We start from the raw sequence: 20,215 nt of genomic DNA, 5'->3' as shown, positions 1-20,215 counted from the left end.
CACCACCGCCAACCAATAAATTCAATTTCAGCCTCTCTCTCCTCATCCCCGCACAGACGCCGAGGTCAATTCTGACAAAAAAACCCACTTCTTTTTATCACCCACTGCAGAAGGCGAAGGAGGAGAAATGATGGTTTGTTTGTCTACACTGTTAGCAAAATATCTCATTAACCATTTGATACTACCTACCTACAACGCTAAAGATACAACCGCTGGGTGCATGTCTGCAACTGATTAATTCTGGAGTCGACCCAGTTCAAGATGGCCGCCACAGCCAACTGATCTTCCAAAACACAAAAATGGCGACAGCTCAAGCAATTTGACAGATATTCTGCTAAATTCTGGTGTGGTAGTAGCCAAGAGTAATCCCCAACACCTACTCCAAGTGCAACATCTGTGCATCTTAACACTGCCTGTCTGTTAGCAAAATATCTCAACCAATGAATGGATTTTAATGAAACTCTCAGGAAGGGATAATTGGATGTCCATCTACAGAATGGCTACAACTCCATCCCTTCTCAGCATTAGGATAGTTTCAGTTTAAGTTTTTCAGGGCGGCAGTGGCTCAGGAGGTAAGGGGTCGTCCTGTAACCGGAGGGTTGCCGGTTTGAGCCCCCCGCTCCGTCAGTCTCAGCCGTTGTGTCCTTGGGCAAGACACTTCACCCACCTTGCCTGCTGGTGGTCAGAGGGCTCGGTGGCGCCGATGTGATGGCAGCCTCACTTTTGTCAGGGCATCTGTGGCCACCATCAGTGTGAGGATGAACGGGTGAATGATTGTAGTGTGAAGCACTTTGGGGTCCATTTACCATTTAAAACTCTGGCGGGTGACATGCATTCCTTCAAGCAATGCTAGGCCTATTTTTTTAATGCAAATTCAGGACATTCAGTCGGAGGACGGAGGGACATAAATGAGACACAGACAAAGAGAGAGAAAGCTGCCCCCTGACTGCCTCACTAAATCACAAAATCCTTTGTTCTGCTTGAATTATTCCTCCGCTCTGCGGATGAAAGTCAGGATTTTCAGCACGCATTAGATAACCGTGTTTGATTCGGGGGGGGGGGGCAGTTCAGGTGAAACTACGGGAGAAGATGAGTTCATCTTGAGTGCGACGCCCCGGAGACATTGTTTGTTGTCCCTCCCACGGCCTCGCAGTCCGATCGCTCACCCAGGAGTCAGAGGAAACGGCGACAGGCAGGAGGAGGAATCCGATACTACAACAGAGATACTGCTGGGTGCTCTGAGCAGAAACAGATAATGGTATTCACAGCACAAAAAAAAACATAACATGGATTTCAGGCATTAAATCCAAACTGAGGCATTGGAAATGTAACGGGCCAGTCTGCAGTTCAGGCTGTGATTACACCGCCGTGCAGCGAAAGTGATTTTTTTTTTTCTCTGTTTTCGACTGGGGGCATTTTTCATCCGAGCACAGAGGGAGGGAGGTGTGTAATAGTTTTTGTCTTACTTGCAGTAGGTGTCATTTATCATGCCGTAGATATGAATCTCTTTGCACATGTCCATGGCGAGGATGACCGTGAACCAGCCAGTGCTCAGGTAGGAGCCGGACTGGATCCTGCAAACACACACAAATCACGTCTCAGTTAGCATAACGGTCATTTGCATTAAAATATTAAGATTAATTTGCATTTACAGAGTTTCACTGATGCTGTTTTTATGACCTTGTGTGCTCTCTGCTCCTGGGTGCTTGTATCACAGCTGATCTGAGAGCTGAACTTGTTAGAACAGATGTTTTATTGTGTTTTGTTCCAGATCTGAGCCTCGGTTTGAATGCAAATTTTTTAAAAATGCCATCTTATGTCTGTTTTAAAATGGATTATGCATGTAAATTTGTAGACAAATTTGAACACAAGGCTTTGGAGCATTTACAGTTGTGTGGAGACATATGGAAAGGCTCAAAGGCTGCAAAGCAACAGGCAGCTTCTGAATTATGCAAACACCTGGTGGGCAAATCAATAACAACAAGCATAATCTTTTCATGAACATCGGACTATTAGTGTTGGAGGTATGGATGCTCAAAGGTAAGATGTGTCCGCTTTGATCATTTTCCAGCACAGAACATGGCATCGGGTGCATCTCGGCTCCATGTTCAGCAGAAATCTGACGTGTTTCTTATAAAGTTTGTAACCTGCAGACTTCACAAGGCGGGGGGGCACAAACTCCCCGAGGCCGCTCAGGAAAAAACCAGAGCGTGGAGACTTTATGATGCAGCAGAGGAAGAAAACAGCTCTTTACTATTTTACTCCTTTTTTTATTTAAATCAGCCTCAACACGTTTACATCTTGATTAATTTTCAGATCAGTCTGGGTTGATGGGTCTCAGTTTATTTATTTTTTTATTTATGAAACTGTTAGGTATATTTCTAAACATATTTCATAAGCCTCATATCTACAGGATGATTTCCTTATCCATTCAATTATCACCTGTCAGGTATTACTTATTGCTGATCTGTCCTTCCTCTCTATGGCTCTGTTATATAAAATAATTCATTTTTTATTTAAAATATATTCAGAGAAAAATAAAAGGAAGGTTCATATGCTGAATGTTTTATGTCACCCAACTACAGAGACTATTTTCTAATGCTCCCATGTGCAACATGTAGGTCATTCAGCTGGTAAAAATGCAACCCAGCATTCACAAATATGGTTTTATTCAGGGCTGCATGACATCAGAATAACTTTGGATGTGCAGTATTATTGTTTCATGTTGCAATGACAATATCAATTACAATAAACCTGCATTTTCTTTTGTGTCATCACTATCATCTGCAGCAGGCGTGGGCACTAAGGCCAGTGAGAGTCTGTTGAACTGACCAAATATGTTATTAGCAGCGGGACATAAACGCTTGGTGCTTAAAATATAATGGCCTCCGATTTATTGCAGTCCTTTGTGATATTGATAATGTGCTCACCAATACTGTGATGACAATAAATGTTTGATATATTGTGCAGCCCTGGTTTTATTGGTCTAATGTCAAATGAAAATAAAATAAAAATAAAATAAACTTAAAGGGTTATTTGTTCGGCAGATAATCTGAGAGGTCTCCATTACAGTTTGACATTAAAGCCTCTCCGAGTAAATAAACTAAATGCCAGGTTCACCACAAGCTTTCAGTGAGAAATGAAATCAAGTGAAGCGATAATGTTGTGGCGAGCTTTTTCCGAGGTCGCACAGGGAGTTATATTAGGTCCGGTTATTTTCTGACCCGTGCAGAACACAGAGGAGTGGAATAATGACCAAAGAGAGACAGGCGAACTGTTGGTAAAGCAAAAAAAACTAATGAAACAAATCTGGATAGTCATTGAAAACTAATTTATTTAAAGGTCTAGCATTTCTTAAAGGAATGCATGTCGCCCACCAACCTTCATGCCAGTTGTGCAGAATTTCTGCATCAAATTTTAGCTCAAAATCTGTAAAACGGACTGAATTAAAGCTGTTTTAGGTTTTCTAAGGTGAGCCGAATGTGGCGTCCATCTTAAGTTGGTTTGGATCCAAAATTTAATAATAAAAACATTTTGGTCCATCCTTCTGCTTTCGGCAATGAATAGAAAACTGAGTAAATATTGCATTATAATAAACTCACCAAGAAACTGGAAGGGACTGATCAGAAAAGCAACCAGGAGGGAAAAACACACGTTTAAGAAGCTCCTCTGCAGAGATCAAAGTCTCTGTGTAAACGAGGACTTTACAGCAGTGATGGGGAAATACTCAAAATTTTAATTGTTTCACAACTCAACAGATTTTTAACCCTGAAACTTGCGTTGATAAAAGAAGATAATCTAAAAAAATATATATATTTTTTAATTTCAGATTGCAATGAAAGAAAAACTAAAACATGAAAAGTGGTTGTTTTCGTCAGGAGATGAAGGATTTTTATTTGTGTATTTATTATTAAAAGGATCACCAGTTATTCATAACATTTATTATAGTTTTAAAGCTCAACGCACGTGCAGGGACATGATTTGGTTTGTAGGGAACTATTCCAGAGTTGCAGCAAAATATTAAAAAACATGCATTATTTTGAACGCAGGAAGTCAAAAACAGCAGGAATATTTTCTCTCTGCAGGTTCCAAAGTTTCAGATTAAACAAACCCATTTTGGAGGATTTTAACAAGAATCTCTAACCTCAAGCTGCTCAGTAATGACTGCTCTGCTCAAACTTGAATAATCTTCCTGACGTCTCTGAAGTTCCAGCTGAGGAGGATTCAGTTCCTCATCAGAGTTTTTTCTTAATTTCAGTCTCTCCAAATGAAGCTTTGCTGCTTCTGATCACAAGCAGCATCATATTTCTTCTCCAGGTGAGCTTCTGTGGGCTCTTAAGACCATTTTAGTTTCAGTTTTCATTTCTGATACATCTATCCTGTTAGGAAACAAACCAACTGTTCGTGCATCAGGAAAACAAACTGGCTGCTCGTCTGAAGCTCCACTGTGCACGCTGTTGCTTTTGCAGACCTGTTCTTGTCGAACGAACTGTCTGCTTGCTGTTTCCGTGCCGAACAAAGAAACACAATTAAGAATTTATCACCCTCTTTCACTTAAGGTTGTTTTCCAGAAGTACGAAGGTGACTGGAAACACATAAACATCTAAAAACTGAAGCTCCTCGACTGCAGGGGCTCCAGAACGGAGTTTCCTAATTGAACTTACGGCTCAAAATGCTAAATTTACAACAATTTTAGAGCAAGAACAAAATATAATGTAGACAGCCAGAGCTGATGTAGCTTAAAATATAAATAATATAAATTTAGAGATTTAAAATGATCCAGCCAGGTGTTTTTACATTAATTATTGCACCTACAAGACTCTTTTTATGTCACTTCAGCTTCAATATTCTGAAACAGCAGTCCTGAAGGTACAAAAATGTACGTTAAGATGCAAAAGGCATCATTGTTGAAGGTAGCCCGTACTCTTCTGGGGTTCAGTTGGAGCAATAAAGCCAACATAATCTACCTTTTTGAGTTCATCCCTGTACTTTGATTTTTAACTCTGTATTCTGGGTTAGAAAAGTCAAATAACAAAAAACGTTTTGAGGCTGAAAACACGGTTAAGGTTGTAGTTTGAAGTAGCATCTGACTGTTAAAGAGTTGGCAACAAAGATTTCTTTTCCATGCATTTCCACATTATTTTGTGGCCGAGCCCAGCCCACACTGAACCCACCTCGGCGGTCGCTGCTACATTTATGACATCATCTAATGGAGTTCACTTTTGAAATGACGACAGAAAGATTTTTGATCAGTTTTTCTAAATAATTATTGTTTGTCATTGGCGTGTGTTATGTTCCTTCTCATAACTTAACAAAATATAATTCAACAGAACCTCAGTGAAACATGACTTAGTTTTTATTAGCCATTTGCCGAAGAACACTGTGAGATCAATGCGCTCATACCACACTTGGTATTTTTCCACATAGAACACAAAATAGTACCATTGAATAATGTATTGTTTTATCACATACATAACAGCGTGGATTTCAGACCCTGACATGTTTTCTGTCAGATGAAAGCTCCCATGTCGGTGTCGAAACACAGATTTAGACGGTTTCTGAGTCTGTGACTCTTTTGTAGTGAAAAGACTACAATCCTCTATGACTCAAGAGAGGAAAATCAGGACCTCTGCAAACGTTTCCAGACAATCTGGAGACTCCCTCACAGCAAAACGACTTCCATCGGTGGATGAGGACAGGACATCGTAGAAGATAAACTGTTATAAGCACGATGTTTGAAGACTCAGATTTAAAGAAGCCTTTATCTGCCTAATTTAAGACAGAGAACATTATTAGTAGTGGAACAACAGGAGCTTATTGTCTCTGATCTTCCTGCTGTTTGTTTTTAACACCGACGCCACGCAGAGCTGCATTCACAAGCTGGTTTTCACCTGAATTTATTAACGCAATTTGCAACTCTAATTTTAAACACTGTCAGGACTTTTAATAACACCAGCTGGTGTTTAAAGATCCCGCTCGAGTCGGTGTGCGGCAGCTCCCGCTTCCAGTTGCAATTACCGATGAGAAGTTGGAAAAGCTAGTCTGCGTGATGGAGAGCGCTCACAAAAACGCAGATCGTTGTTTAAAACGGCTCTTACAAATTAGCCTGGTGATACTAAGACATCTGTTCGCAGGGATAACAAGACAAACACTGTGATCTGTGTGGATAACTGTCTCACTGCAGAAATTCAGACTACAGCAGGAGGAAGATTAAACCCGTTGGAAGAACGTTTTAAGTGATGTAATGGTGCGGCGGAAAAACAAACTGCTTCTTTGGAGTCTCTTTATATAAACAGCTAAACCTGTCCAGACGTAGCGTAGCTTTAAGATGCTGCCTTAATAAAAAACAATATTTTCTCCTTTGGTTTGGAGCTATTACCTCTCTGTCTGAATAAATAAGGTGGAGACACAAAAGCAAACCCTGAGCTCCAACAAGCTTCAATCAATTTAGAAACCAATCCGCTGCTAACTTATTGCTGAATTATTCAAAACGTTTGATTTTTGAGTCCAACAAACTCCTTCAAACACAGAAACACACAGAGACCAGGGTTGAGGGGAGGTGAAATTACAAAAAAAAAAAAAAAAAGAAGCAATTTGCTGTAATAAAGGAGAGGAAGAGCACAGAAGGGAAATGGGACATTATCACTGATACGCAGCTCTCCACCTCTCAGCCGTCAGAGCTGTCAACACATCACTATTAACCTGCATTATTCATTAGCCATTTGCCACTCCAGCAGCAGACAAACACGGGCGCACATACACTGCGTTCCCAGAAGAGCGGGATGTTCTGCTGCAAAATGGCTCGCCGGAATAAATAAAGGGGGCGGGATCTGCTGGCCTGATAACATTTCGACACGAATGCCTCGATGTGGGGCGAAGGAGAGAACGACTGATAGAATTCAAGGTGCGAAGCAGTCGGTGTGTTTACCTGCGACAGTTCTTAATGGGACAACTTTGCAAAGGGGCCGCTGTTGTTGTGCGTTCAATTTAAAAAAAGAGAGATAAGGCCGAGAGCCCGAGGACTCGGGGAGAATGACATTCGCTTGTTTTGTCACAGCCGAAAAATTCCTTTTTGCTCAAACAAAAGTGTGTCGGGAGGTCTGGCTCGACTGTGCTTTGCTTTTAACAGAGTCTCCTTTGGTCCCCGCTGAGCCTGTTGTCTTGAAAAATGAAATAAAACGACCATAAACAAAACAGGATCAAACAGAAAGACAAACACCAGGCTCAAATAAATCCTCTCTCTCCAACACAAACCCAAAGGACAAGAAACACCAGAGTTGCTGGCATCGGTATGCGAGGATGCTGCGGCGCTGCCGGGACACTCAGATCCTCTGAGCAGAACAAATAATCCCCTTAGTCTGACTGAGATGGAGCTGGTTGTGGTTCGCCTGCAGAGGCTCGGTGAAAAACAGCCCAGAATCGGCCGTCTGCCTTCGGCTGGGTTCAATAGCTCACGCTCGACATTCACAGCAAGACAGCTGTCCATTTGTGTGAGAAAATCCACACTGACGGCCGTTTCAGCTGAACCGTGCTTTACGATGCCTCTGCGAGCTGCGGCGATACGATCTGACATCTGTCAAAAACCCTCAACAGAACACATCTCAGCTCCATTGTGACACGCCGATCACTCAGACAGGAAATCACACTCACTCCAGGTTTAAAGAGACTCTTTGATGTTTTAGAAAATGTGTTCATCTGTTTTCTCTCCCGGAGTTGGACAAGAAAATCAATGCATTTCTCACGGATGAACAGCGCATGAAGGAACCAGTTATCAGTCGGAGGCGAAAGTGCCTGCGACTGTGTGGGTTTGTTTGTCTGCAGCGTCAGCAAAATATCTCATGAACCACTGGACGCGTCTTAAAGAAACTTTAGGAAAGTAATCTTTGGATAAAGATGTACAACTTGGAGTCAGTCCACAGCCTGCTGACATTAGCTAACACAAGAATGCCTGTAACTTAGTCAATTTAAACATACTGAGCTAAAGCTACCGTTGGGCTGCACGGTGGGTTAGTGGTTAGCATTGTTGCCTCACAGCAAGAAGGTCCTGGGTTCAAGGTCCTCGGTTCTTTCTGTGTGGAGTTTTGCATGTTCTCCTCATCTTTGCGATGTCAAAATCCATTCCTCTGGGCCGCTCTCCTGCATGTTTTATTTGTGTTCTTATTTTAAAACACCTGATTTAAATGGATGACTTGTTGCCACGCTCCTGGAGAACTTGATGATTTGGTGAGGAGGTAATTAAACCGTTTGAATCAGGTGTGCTGGAGCAGAAAAACCTAAAACTCCCAGGTCAGCGGCCCTCGAGGCCCAGAGTTTGACACCCCTGGTTTAGGCTGTTTGCCTTCAGGCCTCCCTGAAAAAAAAAGAGATCTTTCCAGATTTGCCTGGATAAATAAAGGTTAATAATAAATAAAACTTGATGTGTTAGTAGCTAAAGCAAATCCACAACATGACGTGCTCTGATAATGTTATTTATAAGGACGGACCAGACGGCTACATCTCTGCCATTTCTCACCGTAAGAAGATTTTAGTCTAAAACTAAAAGCATTTAAAATGCATTCCTTCAAAGAATCCTAAACCTTTAATTCATATTAATTCTTCTTAACAAGAAACTCTTCTCAGATCCTCAGTTCAACATGAAATATCTGGCACCACAGTGTATTAAAATATGTTAGTTTTGCAATAATTAGGTCCAAACAGCTTCTAAACTTTTATAAGGTGGTATACCGGGGTTGGCGATGGACTGATTCCTTATGCAGCTGTAGAAGTCACACTATTATTGCTATTATTTTGAATTTAAAGCAGGACGTGCAACCAGCTCTGAGCTGATGTAGAAGCTACAGGCAGCCTTATCTGAGATCAGATATGTGGTCAACGTCAAACACGATGCCCTTATTGTCACAGCACACAGTATCTGTGAAAGTTAGGACCTGCAGGTGGAAGAAAGGTGTCACCGCAGACCGATGGTGCTGTTATAGTTCAGTTAGGAGTCTTCTCCACTCACGAACTTCATCATTTTGAACAAAAACTTCATGCAGCAGTGAATAACAGTGATTATAGGGGATTAAATCCATTAAGCCTCTCCATCAGCGGTGCCTGAAATCACAGAGGAACCTCCCACAGGCAGCTTTTGCTGATGACGATTAAATAATTAAAACTAATAATTCACAAAAAATAAAGCACATATTTTTTAATTTGTCGAGTGTTTATAGCAGCTGATAGTTGATTGTAAAACAGCCACAGCGATAAATGTGTGTGTGAAAAAACTAAATAAGCTTCATTTTGTCTGGTTGTTATAAAATTGTAGGAAACTTATTAAATATATTGGTTGTTGTCTGTTAATTGTTTTATAAATCAAGTTATCAAGAAGCACATTTTAACCACAGGGTGAAGCAACGTTCCTTTTATTACTGCTATTATTTACATTTTAATAATAGCATTACATTTTAAGATGGTACCAGAGTTAATATCTCAAATTTAAAACCATTAGGAAGTAGTTTTAAGCAACACAGGAGTGAGAATTGTTTGTTTCATGGTTCTTTATGCAGCTGCCAACATTAAGATAAACTGACTGGTGTGATTTTTCTGAAAACAAATATTTATCCTAAAATATATTGATTTTTACTGGACTTTGTTGTTTTATTTTTATTATTATGAGATGAAGTTTTCTTCAGAACTGTTACAAACATTAAACAGATCTTTGCAGATCCAGCAGTCGCTGATCCTGCAAGTCATCGAGCTGGACGGATATCCGACAGAAAGTTTTGGAATTTGCTGCTGGAAACGGGAAAGATTTGTTGCAGACTATCAGGCTGTGCGTCTGATTACAGCTCAAAACTCTTGAAAGGCAGAATTACAAGAGCTAAAATAAAGTACGGTAGAAAATATTGCTTAAAAAAAAAGAAAAAACAATGATAAACTACCACTGATGGACTCCAGTGGCTCATACACTCATCCAATCACCCAACCCTGTCTGTAAACATTTTAATTTTTTAATGCAGCCACTTGAACAATTTGTTGTATCTTTCAGATGTTATTTTGCACGAAAGCGTCGTGTCGCTGTCGATAAATGAATATTAGTATTCCTGAGCTTCAGCGCAGGATCAGTGGAGTACCTCCTGTTCTTTCAGCCAGGTCAGTTTGTGCTTCACACACACCCTCCCACACACACACACACACACATTTACCTCTGATACAATCCGGTAAGAGCATTTTATCAGAGCCAGCCTCCTTCCTCTCTGAGAAGAGGAGGGCCTTCACGTCAAGCCTTTATCTCCTAATCTCGTCCTCGCTTTTCGGTCTTATTTTAAAGAAATTATCACCCGAGCAGCTTTACGTGTTTATCTGGTCTCTGGTAACAAAAACTTGTTTTAATGTAAGTCATTAAAACTGATCAGACTTCTCCTGGTCGTCCTCCACGTGTGATTTGTTCCTCCCCTCCTCGCAGGACGCAGCTCGGTGCAGATGAGTTTGTTATTAATTGATTCCTTCATAAAGCGATAAGCTTGGAGACGGCTTGTTTCCCGCGGGCGGCTGTGTGTAAAGGAACAACACGCCATGTCTTCCCGAGTCTCTGAAGGAGCTGAAAGCCCCTGGGAGCCGAGCCGCAGGGGTGAAAACAGGATTCTCCCCCCAATGTTTCTTCTTTACAGACAGCAGAGCGATTTATTGTAAGGGTAGAAATGGAGGATGCAGCTGAGGCGTCCCTTAATTCTGCCGGGAGGCGATGTGAGGCAGCAGACAAACAGATGACCTCCACAACCCGCATTACAAAAAGAAAATTTGATTTTGTTTACTTTTATACGCAGCAGTATTAATAAAGGATGTCGGCCTGAGGAGGAAAGCCTTCTGCCGGTGATTCATTTTGCTAATTTTGTTTTTCTTCCTTTCTCTCAACTTCTCTCGTGTTTTGTTGATGTTTTTTACTCACTTGTGATGTCATTTTTTGACAACTTTATTTTTGTACTCCCATCTACCTTTTATCTGCCTTAACCCAGCAATAACTTTTCAATCAGTTTCGTTTTATCCTGTTGATCTGCCTGAGCACTGAGGCTGCTGGCTTGAAGGAAAACCGCGGCGTCGTCGGCATAAAGGATGACTTTATGGTTACTTTTTTAAACTCAGGGTGCATTTATCGCTCATCTGGAGTCAGCAGAATTCAGATTGTTGGAAAGCAGATCAGGATTAAGGAAATCCTTTCTGTTATAAACTGGGAAGATAAAAGCATCATGAGGATGGTGTCACAGATCAGTGTCCTTGTGTTCTTTCTGTCGCTTCTCAGGGTGACTATTTTACATTTAGATGAAATCACAGCACAGGTTTTTTTATTTAAGTAGATGGCCATGTTGTCAGATAAAACATAATGAAATGGGCAGCTTTTCAATCACTACCTCTGGTATCTAAAAAACAGAAGAAGGAAATTGTGACTTTAAATTTGGTGAACTAATTAAAGTAAAGTTGCTGCTTTTAGGGGAAATTAGGCATCAGATTTAATTTGATATATCCCCTGAGTCACTATATCCAGTTTTCAAGATAGTACTTTGACTCTGTATTTACCAGAAATATTTAATCTTTGATGCCACACACACACACACACACACACACACACAAACACACACACACACACACACACACACACACACACACTATAGCCTGATAAGATAAGCATTCAGGTTTACAACAAATGTTTGAATGAATGGCTGTGATTTCTTTTTAACTTGTTTAAGGCAATAGCATCCTGGAGTATTTCTTTATTTTTAGTTTTGAACTGACAGAGAGATAAGTCACTGTGACCTGGTGTAAATTCTGTTTTATTTTGAGCAAAAAGCTGAATTTTGAATTAAAACAAATATATAAAACTGTTATTTTCTGGTGTCAAATATATTATAATTTCAGTTGATACAATCTCATTTAAACCGTAACAGTTTCAGTCTTTGCTGCACATTTAAGTTGTTTGAAAAAACGTCTAAAGTTTCTGCTCCACTTTATTTCTCACACCTTTTTTATTGTTTTGTTGTGAATGTAAATGTAACTGATCCAAGTTTATTGAGACCGATGTTTTGTTGTAAGGATTAGCAAAGATTATTTAGCTTTTGGAGCAGAAACTAGTCCTGATTTAAACCTGAAGGTTTTCTTTTTCTTCAAGGTGTATTTTTATAACCTTTCCACTCGGTCTTGAGTTATTGGATGCTGAGTGTTCAGTAAAGGATGACAACATAAACTATTTTTATAAAGAATTGTGATGATTCTTTCTGCCAAAGGGAAGGTTGTTTCCTTGCTTTCTTCTTTTAGTTCTTTGATATGCATTGCTTTTTTTCTCGGGGATTAGTCATTTGTGCTGCAGTCCTTTAGGGGTTGGAGCTATTGAATTTTCTCTCCCTTGAGTATTTCTTTGTTTCTGGTTCAATATTTGTTGCTGCTTTCAAATATTCTCTCTCTCTCTCTCGGGGGACCCCATTTTTTTCTCTACACACTCAAGTTTTGCTTCTGTTTTTATCCCTGCTAACAACAATTCATCTCTCTGACCCTTAAACCTTTTTCCTTCCCTCCGCCCCTCCCGTTCTGCGTCTTTTTTCTCCACGCGAGTTAATGACCTTGTCGCCGTGACGCACAGCGAAGACACGAAGAGCGAAAAAAGGTACAAAAAAAGGTCTTGAATTTCCAAAGTGTCAGGGCTCTGAGTTTTTGCACGGCTGATTTTCTAAACTGACTCGGTAATCCGGAGCACAATGAGCTTTCTGCCACCAGAGTCACATCGTGCTCTATTTAAGCGATGATGAGCAGGAGGGAAAGGACCGTGTCATAAAAACCACGATATAATGAAAATGTCACCGCGGACAAGAAGATATTTATTCCCCTTGAGAGCCTCAGAAAAATGTCAGCGCTGCAAAGCACTCTGTGACTGCAGATACATTTCTTTTCTGGGACTCTGTCAACATTTTTTAGCCCCCCGCGTTGGGAGGTCTTTGCTTTGACTCGTCAAGCATGACGTGTGACTGTGACGGTTCGAAAATGTCAAAAGAAAAAAAAAAATCCGGCTGTAAAAACAAATTTTCAGGGACGGTGGAATGAGGGAAATGACAGATGGTTTGGGTAAATAGGACTGGGGGAAAAACCGGCTATTTGGCTGAAGCACATACGCTCACTGATAGCAGAAAAAATGTTTATGCAGAGATATGTGTAGTTTAAATGAAAAGTCGAAACCCTGGCTATCTGCAGCCTGATTTCCTGCATGTATTCTGGCATGCAATCTAAAATCCCAAGCTGGGAAGGTATTTTAGGTTTTACTTTAAAATATAAGCACTCGGAAACTCTCAAATAAAAGTACATTTTTATTTCTCAGCCTCGCTGCTTTGTTGGCAGGGCCCACTTCTAATTTATGCTCAGCAAAAAGCTTCCTGTGCCCTCCTGCAGCCTCTGCAGCTACGTGCTGAGAGGAAGAGTCTCTGGTTATTTAAAACTGAACAGACTTATAGAAATTTATCATCTTTGAAGCTGGGAAAATGAAGTTTGAACCTCTTAACTTGTTTGAGTTGAGGGGAAAAGCTGTTTAATTTTCTGTCACCAGTCTGAGGATCGTTTTTCTGTGATGAAAATAATAATAAATTAAAAAACTCTAAAATCCACTTCAGTCAGTCCTTAACACCTGTCAGGCCAAATCGAAGCTACAGAGGATCTGAATTTCTTTTACCCATTTGATTTTTTTTTGCATTTTATTCTGTAATTTTAAGCATAAATGTTTGTAGCTGTTTGAATTTTCATTGAGGGGGTTTTTAGGCTGTTTTGATGGACGGAAGTAAAATGTTCCCATAAGAAATTAGTAAAAAACTGGTGATTAAAAAGGAAGACAGGAAATAAATGAAAGTGTTGAATTTAAAAGAAAAAAACCCAGTAAACAGTTTGTAAATTCTTATATTTCTGTATGAATTCTTTGACCATAACTATATACGGAGCTAAATAATATGATCTTAGCTTAAAACTCTGGTAATAAAGATGGCTGGCGATATGCATTCCTCTAAGCTATGATAGGCCTGTCATAGTTTGGTATTTTCAGTTTGTTGTTTTGATTATTGTCTTGTTTCAGTTTAGTTTTTCCTGTTCATGCCCTGTCACTCTCCACCTCCCCAGTACTTTTCCTGTTAGGTCTGCCACGCCCATCTCCACCTGCTTGTAATTATTCTCACTCACCTGTGTCCATTTTCCTCATTATCCTCTGTCTTTAAGAACCGGTCATTCTCATTCACCCCTCACTGGATCATTCCGCTTTGTCTGATTTTTGCCACGCCATGCCTTGTCTCGTATCTTGTTTTTGGATTTAGTTATTGTTAGTTTTGCTGCCTCGTCAGCCCTTTTGCTTTGTCTGTCCATTTAAGTTAATTAAAGTAATTTACGTTCGTTTAAGCCATGCGTCTGCGTTCTGGGTTCGCCGCCATATCTCCACCATCTGACAAGGCCTTTATTATGTGTATGTAAGCGGGACTCTTTTTATGCTTAAGCGCCACTTTTTGCGCCACAACTGAAAATGAACGAGTGGTGTGAAGGTGTGACAAAAGTTTCAGCTGCCCACATTTCATCCATCCATCCATTCATGTGAAATTTAGCAGCTAAGGCTGAAGAACAAGCAGAAGAAGCCAGAAAACAAAGCGAGACAACGGTTAGAACCAGGACTGAGAAACAAGGAGAGCAGTAGTGGTGATAATAACTAGGAAATCAGATATTTTCTACTTTTTTTTTTTTACAGCTTTTATTCCCTAAATCAAAAAGCTGGAGAAGTGTGCTCTTCTTTACATCTGAGTTTGCAAACAGCTTCACCTTTTTGTTTGCTTTAGGTGTGTTTATGAGTCACAAGTCGGCACTGAGCTGCAGCGCTCCCAGAGACCACTTTCTGTTTTATTTTTATACAGCAGCGGAGTAGTTTGCGACCTTAAATCGTGACTGAATCACAAACACAAAATCGACCCTGAACAAAATGAAGTCATGCACGCTCGGTAGAAATGATGGAGGCTGCAGCGGCTCGGTGGTCAGAGCTACGATCCTGAGGCTGCAGGTTTGAGCCCAGGTATCCGGCGAAAAACGAAAACTTTTTGTGCGAAGTTTACTCACTGTGGCGACCCCAGAAGAAGGGGTTGCTGGATAGAAATGCTCTGACACTTCAGTTTGTAAGCAATGGATTTGCATGAAGGAGAAGTTGGGTCAAAATATCTTGGAAGAGCTTTCCGAAGCAAAAACATGAACCAACAACAACCAAAACAAATGGTAGAATGAACTGCAGAGGCACCACTGCACCAAAACACCACATTTACTCAGAAGAAAACTCAATAACATCCAAACAGCTCTCTCTTCCTCTAAAAGCTTCATCTTCTTGTGTTTCTATCTTTTCAAGGATCTGTAATATTTACGTTTTATTAATTTTAAAAGAAATACACAACCCAGCATTTTGAACTTATAAATGGCCTCTTATATTTCGGAAGAGAAAAGAGAGAAGATCGAAATGTTTTTCTGTGGGAAACAAATTTTAAAAATTGTAAAAGGTACAAAAACCAACAACCGTAGCACTCATCTATTAAATGAGCTGAGTGTTTTTTTATATGAACGGCTAAATTAGCACAAAGTAGGTAAACTGCAATAAATGCTAACTGGAAAACTGGTCCAAGTCTTCATTTCAAAAAAGGACTCCAGCAGATTAATTTAGAGATGTTTGGACGTCCTCCGAGGTTGGTACCAAGCAGGCCGAGGTATGATGTGGGCAGATAAATGACGTGCACGGACAAGAACGCAGATTTGAGAACCGTGCACGTGAAAAATAGCCCAGGGCTGTTCAAAAGGCGGCCTCTTGGCTCGCTGATCACTTGGTCCCAAACATTCAGAATTCAGAATTCAGATCGCAATAGAAGATTTTACTATTTTCTCTCAATTTCGAGTCGCTAACTTGTCTCCGTTAACAGCTGCAGCCCAGTGAGATACTCCTGTAGATTAACTGATAAATGTAGTCACAGCGATTATGTAAATTTCAAAATTAGCTCCTTTTTTTTCAGCCTTCTTGATAGCTGACTGGGTGGTTTTATTAATAAGGAAACTTTGAACGAAACAGACGAAGACCACTAAAAATATCTCCAATGGTGAGAGCCGCGGTATCTCGTTTCTTCTGACATGCATTTCCCTGCGGAGTCCTGTGAGATCCAGGCGGCTGTGTTTACTGACGCTCTGCATGTGAACAGCATCCATCATCCTATCTTGCTCCACACTCGCAGCATTTGTCCCCTGTCAAGTTTACAGGAGGCAAAAAAAACAACAAAAACAAAACAAACACCCAAATGACCGAGCAGATGGTGCTAAATGGCGAGAGCCAAAAAAAAAACATATTTTCCTGCTTCTGCCTCCAACCCCCCCATATTCACGGTGTAGGGTTCCCACTGAGCTCGTCTTCGCACGGCAACCAGCGCTTCAATAATTCTCTCAGAGCAGAAGACGCTCTGTGAGGCGTTCATGCCCACCTCCTCCCCAGCAGTTTTCTCTCATTAATTCTGCATCACCCCAGTGAGTCTGAAGAAAAGACTATGAGGAGACAGATCTTAATCTGTGTCCTTTTAAGTCTGAGGTGAATGTGTCTGAATGGGTTTGTTTTACAAGCAACATCCTTTCATCTTCGTGCTCCTGGTTGGGCTGCACAATGCTGATAAAATTATTGCAGTTTGTTGGGTTTTTCCTGTGAAATACAAATAACTTTTAGGGAACGAACCTGGTGGGAACAGGAGAGACGGCATCTATCTCACTTTAAAAGGTGCTGTTCTTAAACCTAGATAGATCCTCACAGATTTATGAGTCACTCGGGGTCCAGACCATGAGACATCTTTTACGCTTTTCTGCAGCTCCTTCATTGCTGCCAACCTCTCAAAAATCCTCAAACTTTGTGACTGTGACTATGTTTAAGCAGCAAGTTAGGGCAACAAGAAAGTAACAAACTTCAGGACATAAAGTACATTTTTGGTTTAGGTCCCAGGGGTTGGGGTTTCTACACATTGGCTGAAAAGCATCAGAAAGTCTAATGCATTTGCAGTTAGGAAGTGTTCCCCCTCCTGTATGTAATGTTTGTTTCTGTGCACCCTTATTAAGGCTGAATCGTGGTTTCTGTGACCACATTCTTAAAGCTGCCAAAGCACAAACCCTTGGACTCCTACACTATTTAGGCAAAAGTATTTGGCCACGCCTGATCCTCACATCAACAGGGACGTGGTGGAGTAGGTTTCTGAAGTTGTAGAACGGGGGTAGGCAACCCTGGTCCTGGAGGGCCACCATCCTGCATGTTTTACTTGTTCCTCTGCTCCAACACACCTGATTTGAATCAATGGGTGATTAACAGGCTTCTGCAGAACATGAAGAGGTGACTTAACCACTGAATCAGGTGTGTTGGAGCAGAGAAACAAGTAAAACCTGCAGGATAGCGTCCCTCCAGGACCAGGGTTGCCTCATCTGCTGTAGCAGCTTCCACTCTTCTTGGAGTGTTTCTGTGGGAATTGGTGCCCATTTATTCTGTAGAGCATTAATGAGGTCAGACACTGATGTTGGACAAGAAGATCTTCGTTTCAGCTCATTCCAAAGATGCCTAACGGAGTTGAGGTCGAGGCTCTGTTGTTTACCCAACATTGTCTAAAATGTTGTGTTATGCTGAAGCATTAAGTCTGCTCATTGCTAGAGTTAAGGGACCGAACCCAAACCCCAACTGAGCAGGTGTTGCCAAACACTTGTGTCCATGTGGTGTATTTATGGGTCCACTGTGCCACAATGAGTGACTTTCACAGCTACAGCTTCACTTGAGTCCAACAGGTGAAAATAACTGTCTATTTAAAAGTAAAAGAAGAGCAGAAATTAAACATATTTTTTTGTCTTTGTGTTGTTCTAAGTGCTAAGTTGTCCAAGTGAAGATAACAGCAAATCGCCTTGCACATTACTTCCTTAAAACAGGCGTTCTTGTTGGGTTTTTTATCTGCTCGACATCTGCCGGTTGTGTTTTTGGTGCTACAACAAGTCTGATGTCAACACACACAATCTACACAAACTGCAAAACACTAATTATACATACAAAATGTACATCATGCAGGCCTCGTTGTTGAATGAACAATTAGGCAGACGGTGGACCGAGAGCCGCTCCTACAGGCAGTGAGCTCAGTTTCGACGGTCATTTTTCTATAAGTGGAGCTTCTGCTCCAACATCAAAGGCAGTTTAACAAAGTCTCTATTAAGGAATGAAATGTTTCTAATGGTGTCATTAGGAGAAAACAACACAGAACAAAGAGCTCAGACATAAAAGAACAACCAGAGAGAGGCAAAGACTCTCATGTAAGTTAGTTATTCTTCACTCATGACTTTTTACTTTAAAAAACTAGAACTGCGAAGACAGTAGCCTTGCTGTGGTGTTGAATCGTGTGACTGACAGTCCTGAGAAAGCCAAAGAACACCTTATTCTATTTTAAGAGACGCACACCTTTTAGATTCGGTGAAAGAAGTAAAAAGATTGGAGTCAAAAGGAACCGAAGCCTTTAAAAGACAGAACAAGGATGGAGTCCTTAACATTTACTCAAGGAAATTTCACCAAAACCAGGAGCAGTTTCAGCAGTATGCTGTTCTTTTATTCAAGAATTAGTTTAAGGTTTCTGTGGTCCAAAACAACAACAGCCTTATAATAAATGCACTCACAGATTGACGACTGTGGCTGTCATAGCTGGTTTTATTACCGCCATGCTTCAGTTTTACTCTCCGTCTTCAGATTTCTCTCTTTTCAAGCTGTTCTAATTTATTTTTCTTCTCATTTTTAGCTTGTTTAGCTTGTCCCTTTTTTGTTTCCTCTAGTTAGATTTACTCCTATCTTTGTCACAGGCTGAGTCTGTGATTAGCACAGCAGTGGTTTGCTTCCCCCAGAGTTTATAGTGTTTTGGGCTCCATTGTTTCTCAGTTTCTTTTTGTTTCTTAATGTTTTTGTTAGCATGAGACCTGCCTTTCACCAGTTCTGCTTTAGATTTTCATTTGGTTTGCTTCTTTCTTTCTCAGCAACGGCCTTAGCTCGGTTATAGAGAGAAAAAGATTATTTTTAATCCTGATTACCTACCTGCCTCCGGCTCGTTAGTTTGAGATTTGTGTCCTGCTCGTCCAATCAAAATGCATAATTCTGTCCCAGCTACTTTTTAATGCATTTAAACTCTTGTCTTTATTAATAATTCAGTGACTTTTAATTCCTTTACATTATACTGCAGCGTACATATCTAATAAATCATAATTAAGCCCGTGCTTACTCCTATAAATGGAACATTGCAGAATGCCATTATCTTAAAACTAAAAAGGTTTGAAGACTAATTTGTTAAACTTTCAACGTTCTAAAGGGGAAAAACAAATTTTTGCTAAAAGAGAAACGCGTGTGTACGTCGGAGCAATAATGTGTCCGTTTATGCTTTTAATTAAGGTCATCTGGTTGCACTCGAATGCCTCAAAAGTGAATCAAAGTCAAAGCAGCCCGTTTTCCTCTGATAGTTGTTTCACACAATTACCGCCCACAGATAACGCCTTCCTTTCAGTCACACCCCGGCTGCAATTTCAAAGCAAATTTCTCCCCCGTTTCTTTTGAAACAAGCAGGCAGATATTTCAGAGTGATTGTCTAACCTCATTTCTCATTCTGAAAGACAAAGATAGATTAGTTAACAGGCTCAGAAGTGAATCAAAGGCGGCCACACACTATTTCTGTTGTGATTTCGAGCACTTAGCTGCCGTGCTAATCACATTTTTACAGATTACTGCGGTATTTTCAGTAGTTGACAGTTAATCTTTTTTTTTTTTTTTCTGAATTCAACGCCTGTCAGAGTTGTACCAATTTAAAACCTGAATTAAAACACGTTTATCAGTCCCTCCAGGATTTTGCGGGCGTTTTTTGTGATTGTTGCGGCTAAAATGTCTGATTCCGCGGAGCATTTACCTAAAAGTTGCGATTTTTTTTTTTACTAAAATCAATAAAAAACTATAACTTTTAATATCTAAACCAAAAATCCTTCCTAGTTTTGTAAGATAATTCCCAACAAACACTGACATTCTCAAAAGCTGCTTTATTTGAGAACTTTGATAGCTTCTAAACTGACATTCATGAGCATTTCTGGATTGTCCCTGGTCTGCAGCTCTCCTCACATGTTTTGCAGACACAAAGTGTTTGTCGATGCGTTTATGTTCCATGATTAC

The 20,215-nt window shown here is 40.5% G+C and overlaps 1 protein-coding gene across 1 annotated transcript in view; it reads right to left on the bottom strand.

Moving 5' to 3' along the window:
• The window catches only part of st6galnac3 (ST6 (alpha-N-acetyl-neuraminyl-2,3-beta-galactosyl-1,3)-N-acetylgalactosaminide alpha-2,6-sialyltransferase 3), a 74,179-nt gene that overhangs the window by 4,839 nt on the left and 49,125 nt on the right, over positions 1–20,215 (bottom strand). Inside the window, exon 4 of the mRNA XM_017411117.3 lies at positions 1,467–1,574. Within this exon, the coding sequence (XP_017266606.1) occupies positions 1,467–1,574 (108 nt within the window). The remainder of the gene's footprint in view (positions 1–1,466; positions 1,575–20,215) is intronic.

Source organism: Kryptolebias marmoratus, linkage group LG20 (assembly GCF_001649575.2).
Source record: "Kryptolebias marmoratus isolate JLee-2015 linkage group LG20, ASM164957v2, whole genome shotgun sequence".
Classification (NCBI taxonomy): domain Eukaryota; kingdom Metazoa; phylum Chordata; class Actinopteri; order Cyprinodontiformes; family Rivulidae; genus Kryptolebias; species Kryptolebias marmoratus.
This window is presented reverse-complemented; position numbering and strand designations above follow the sequence as displayed.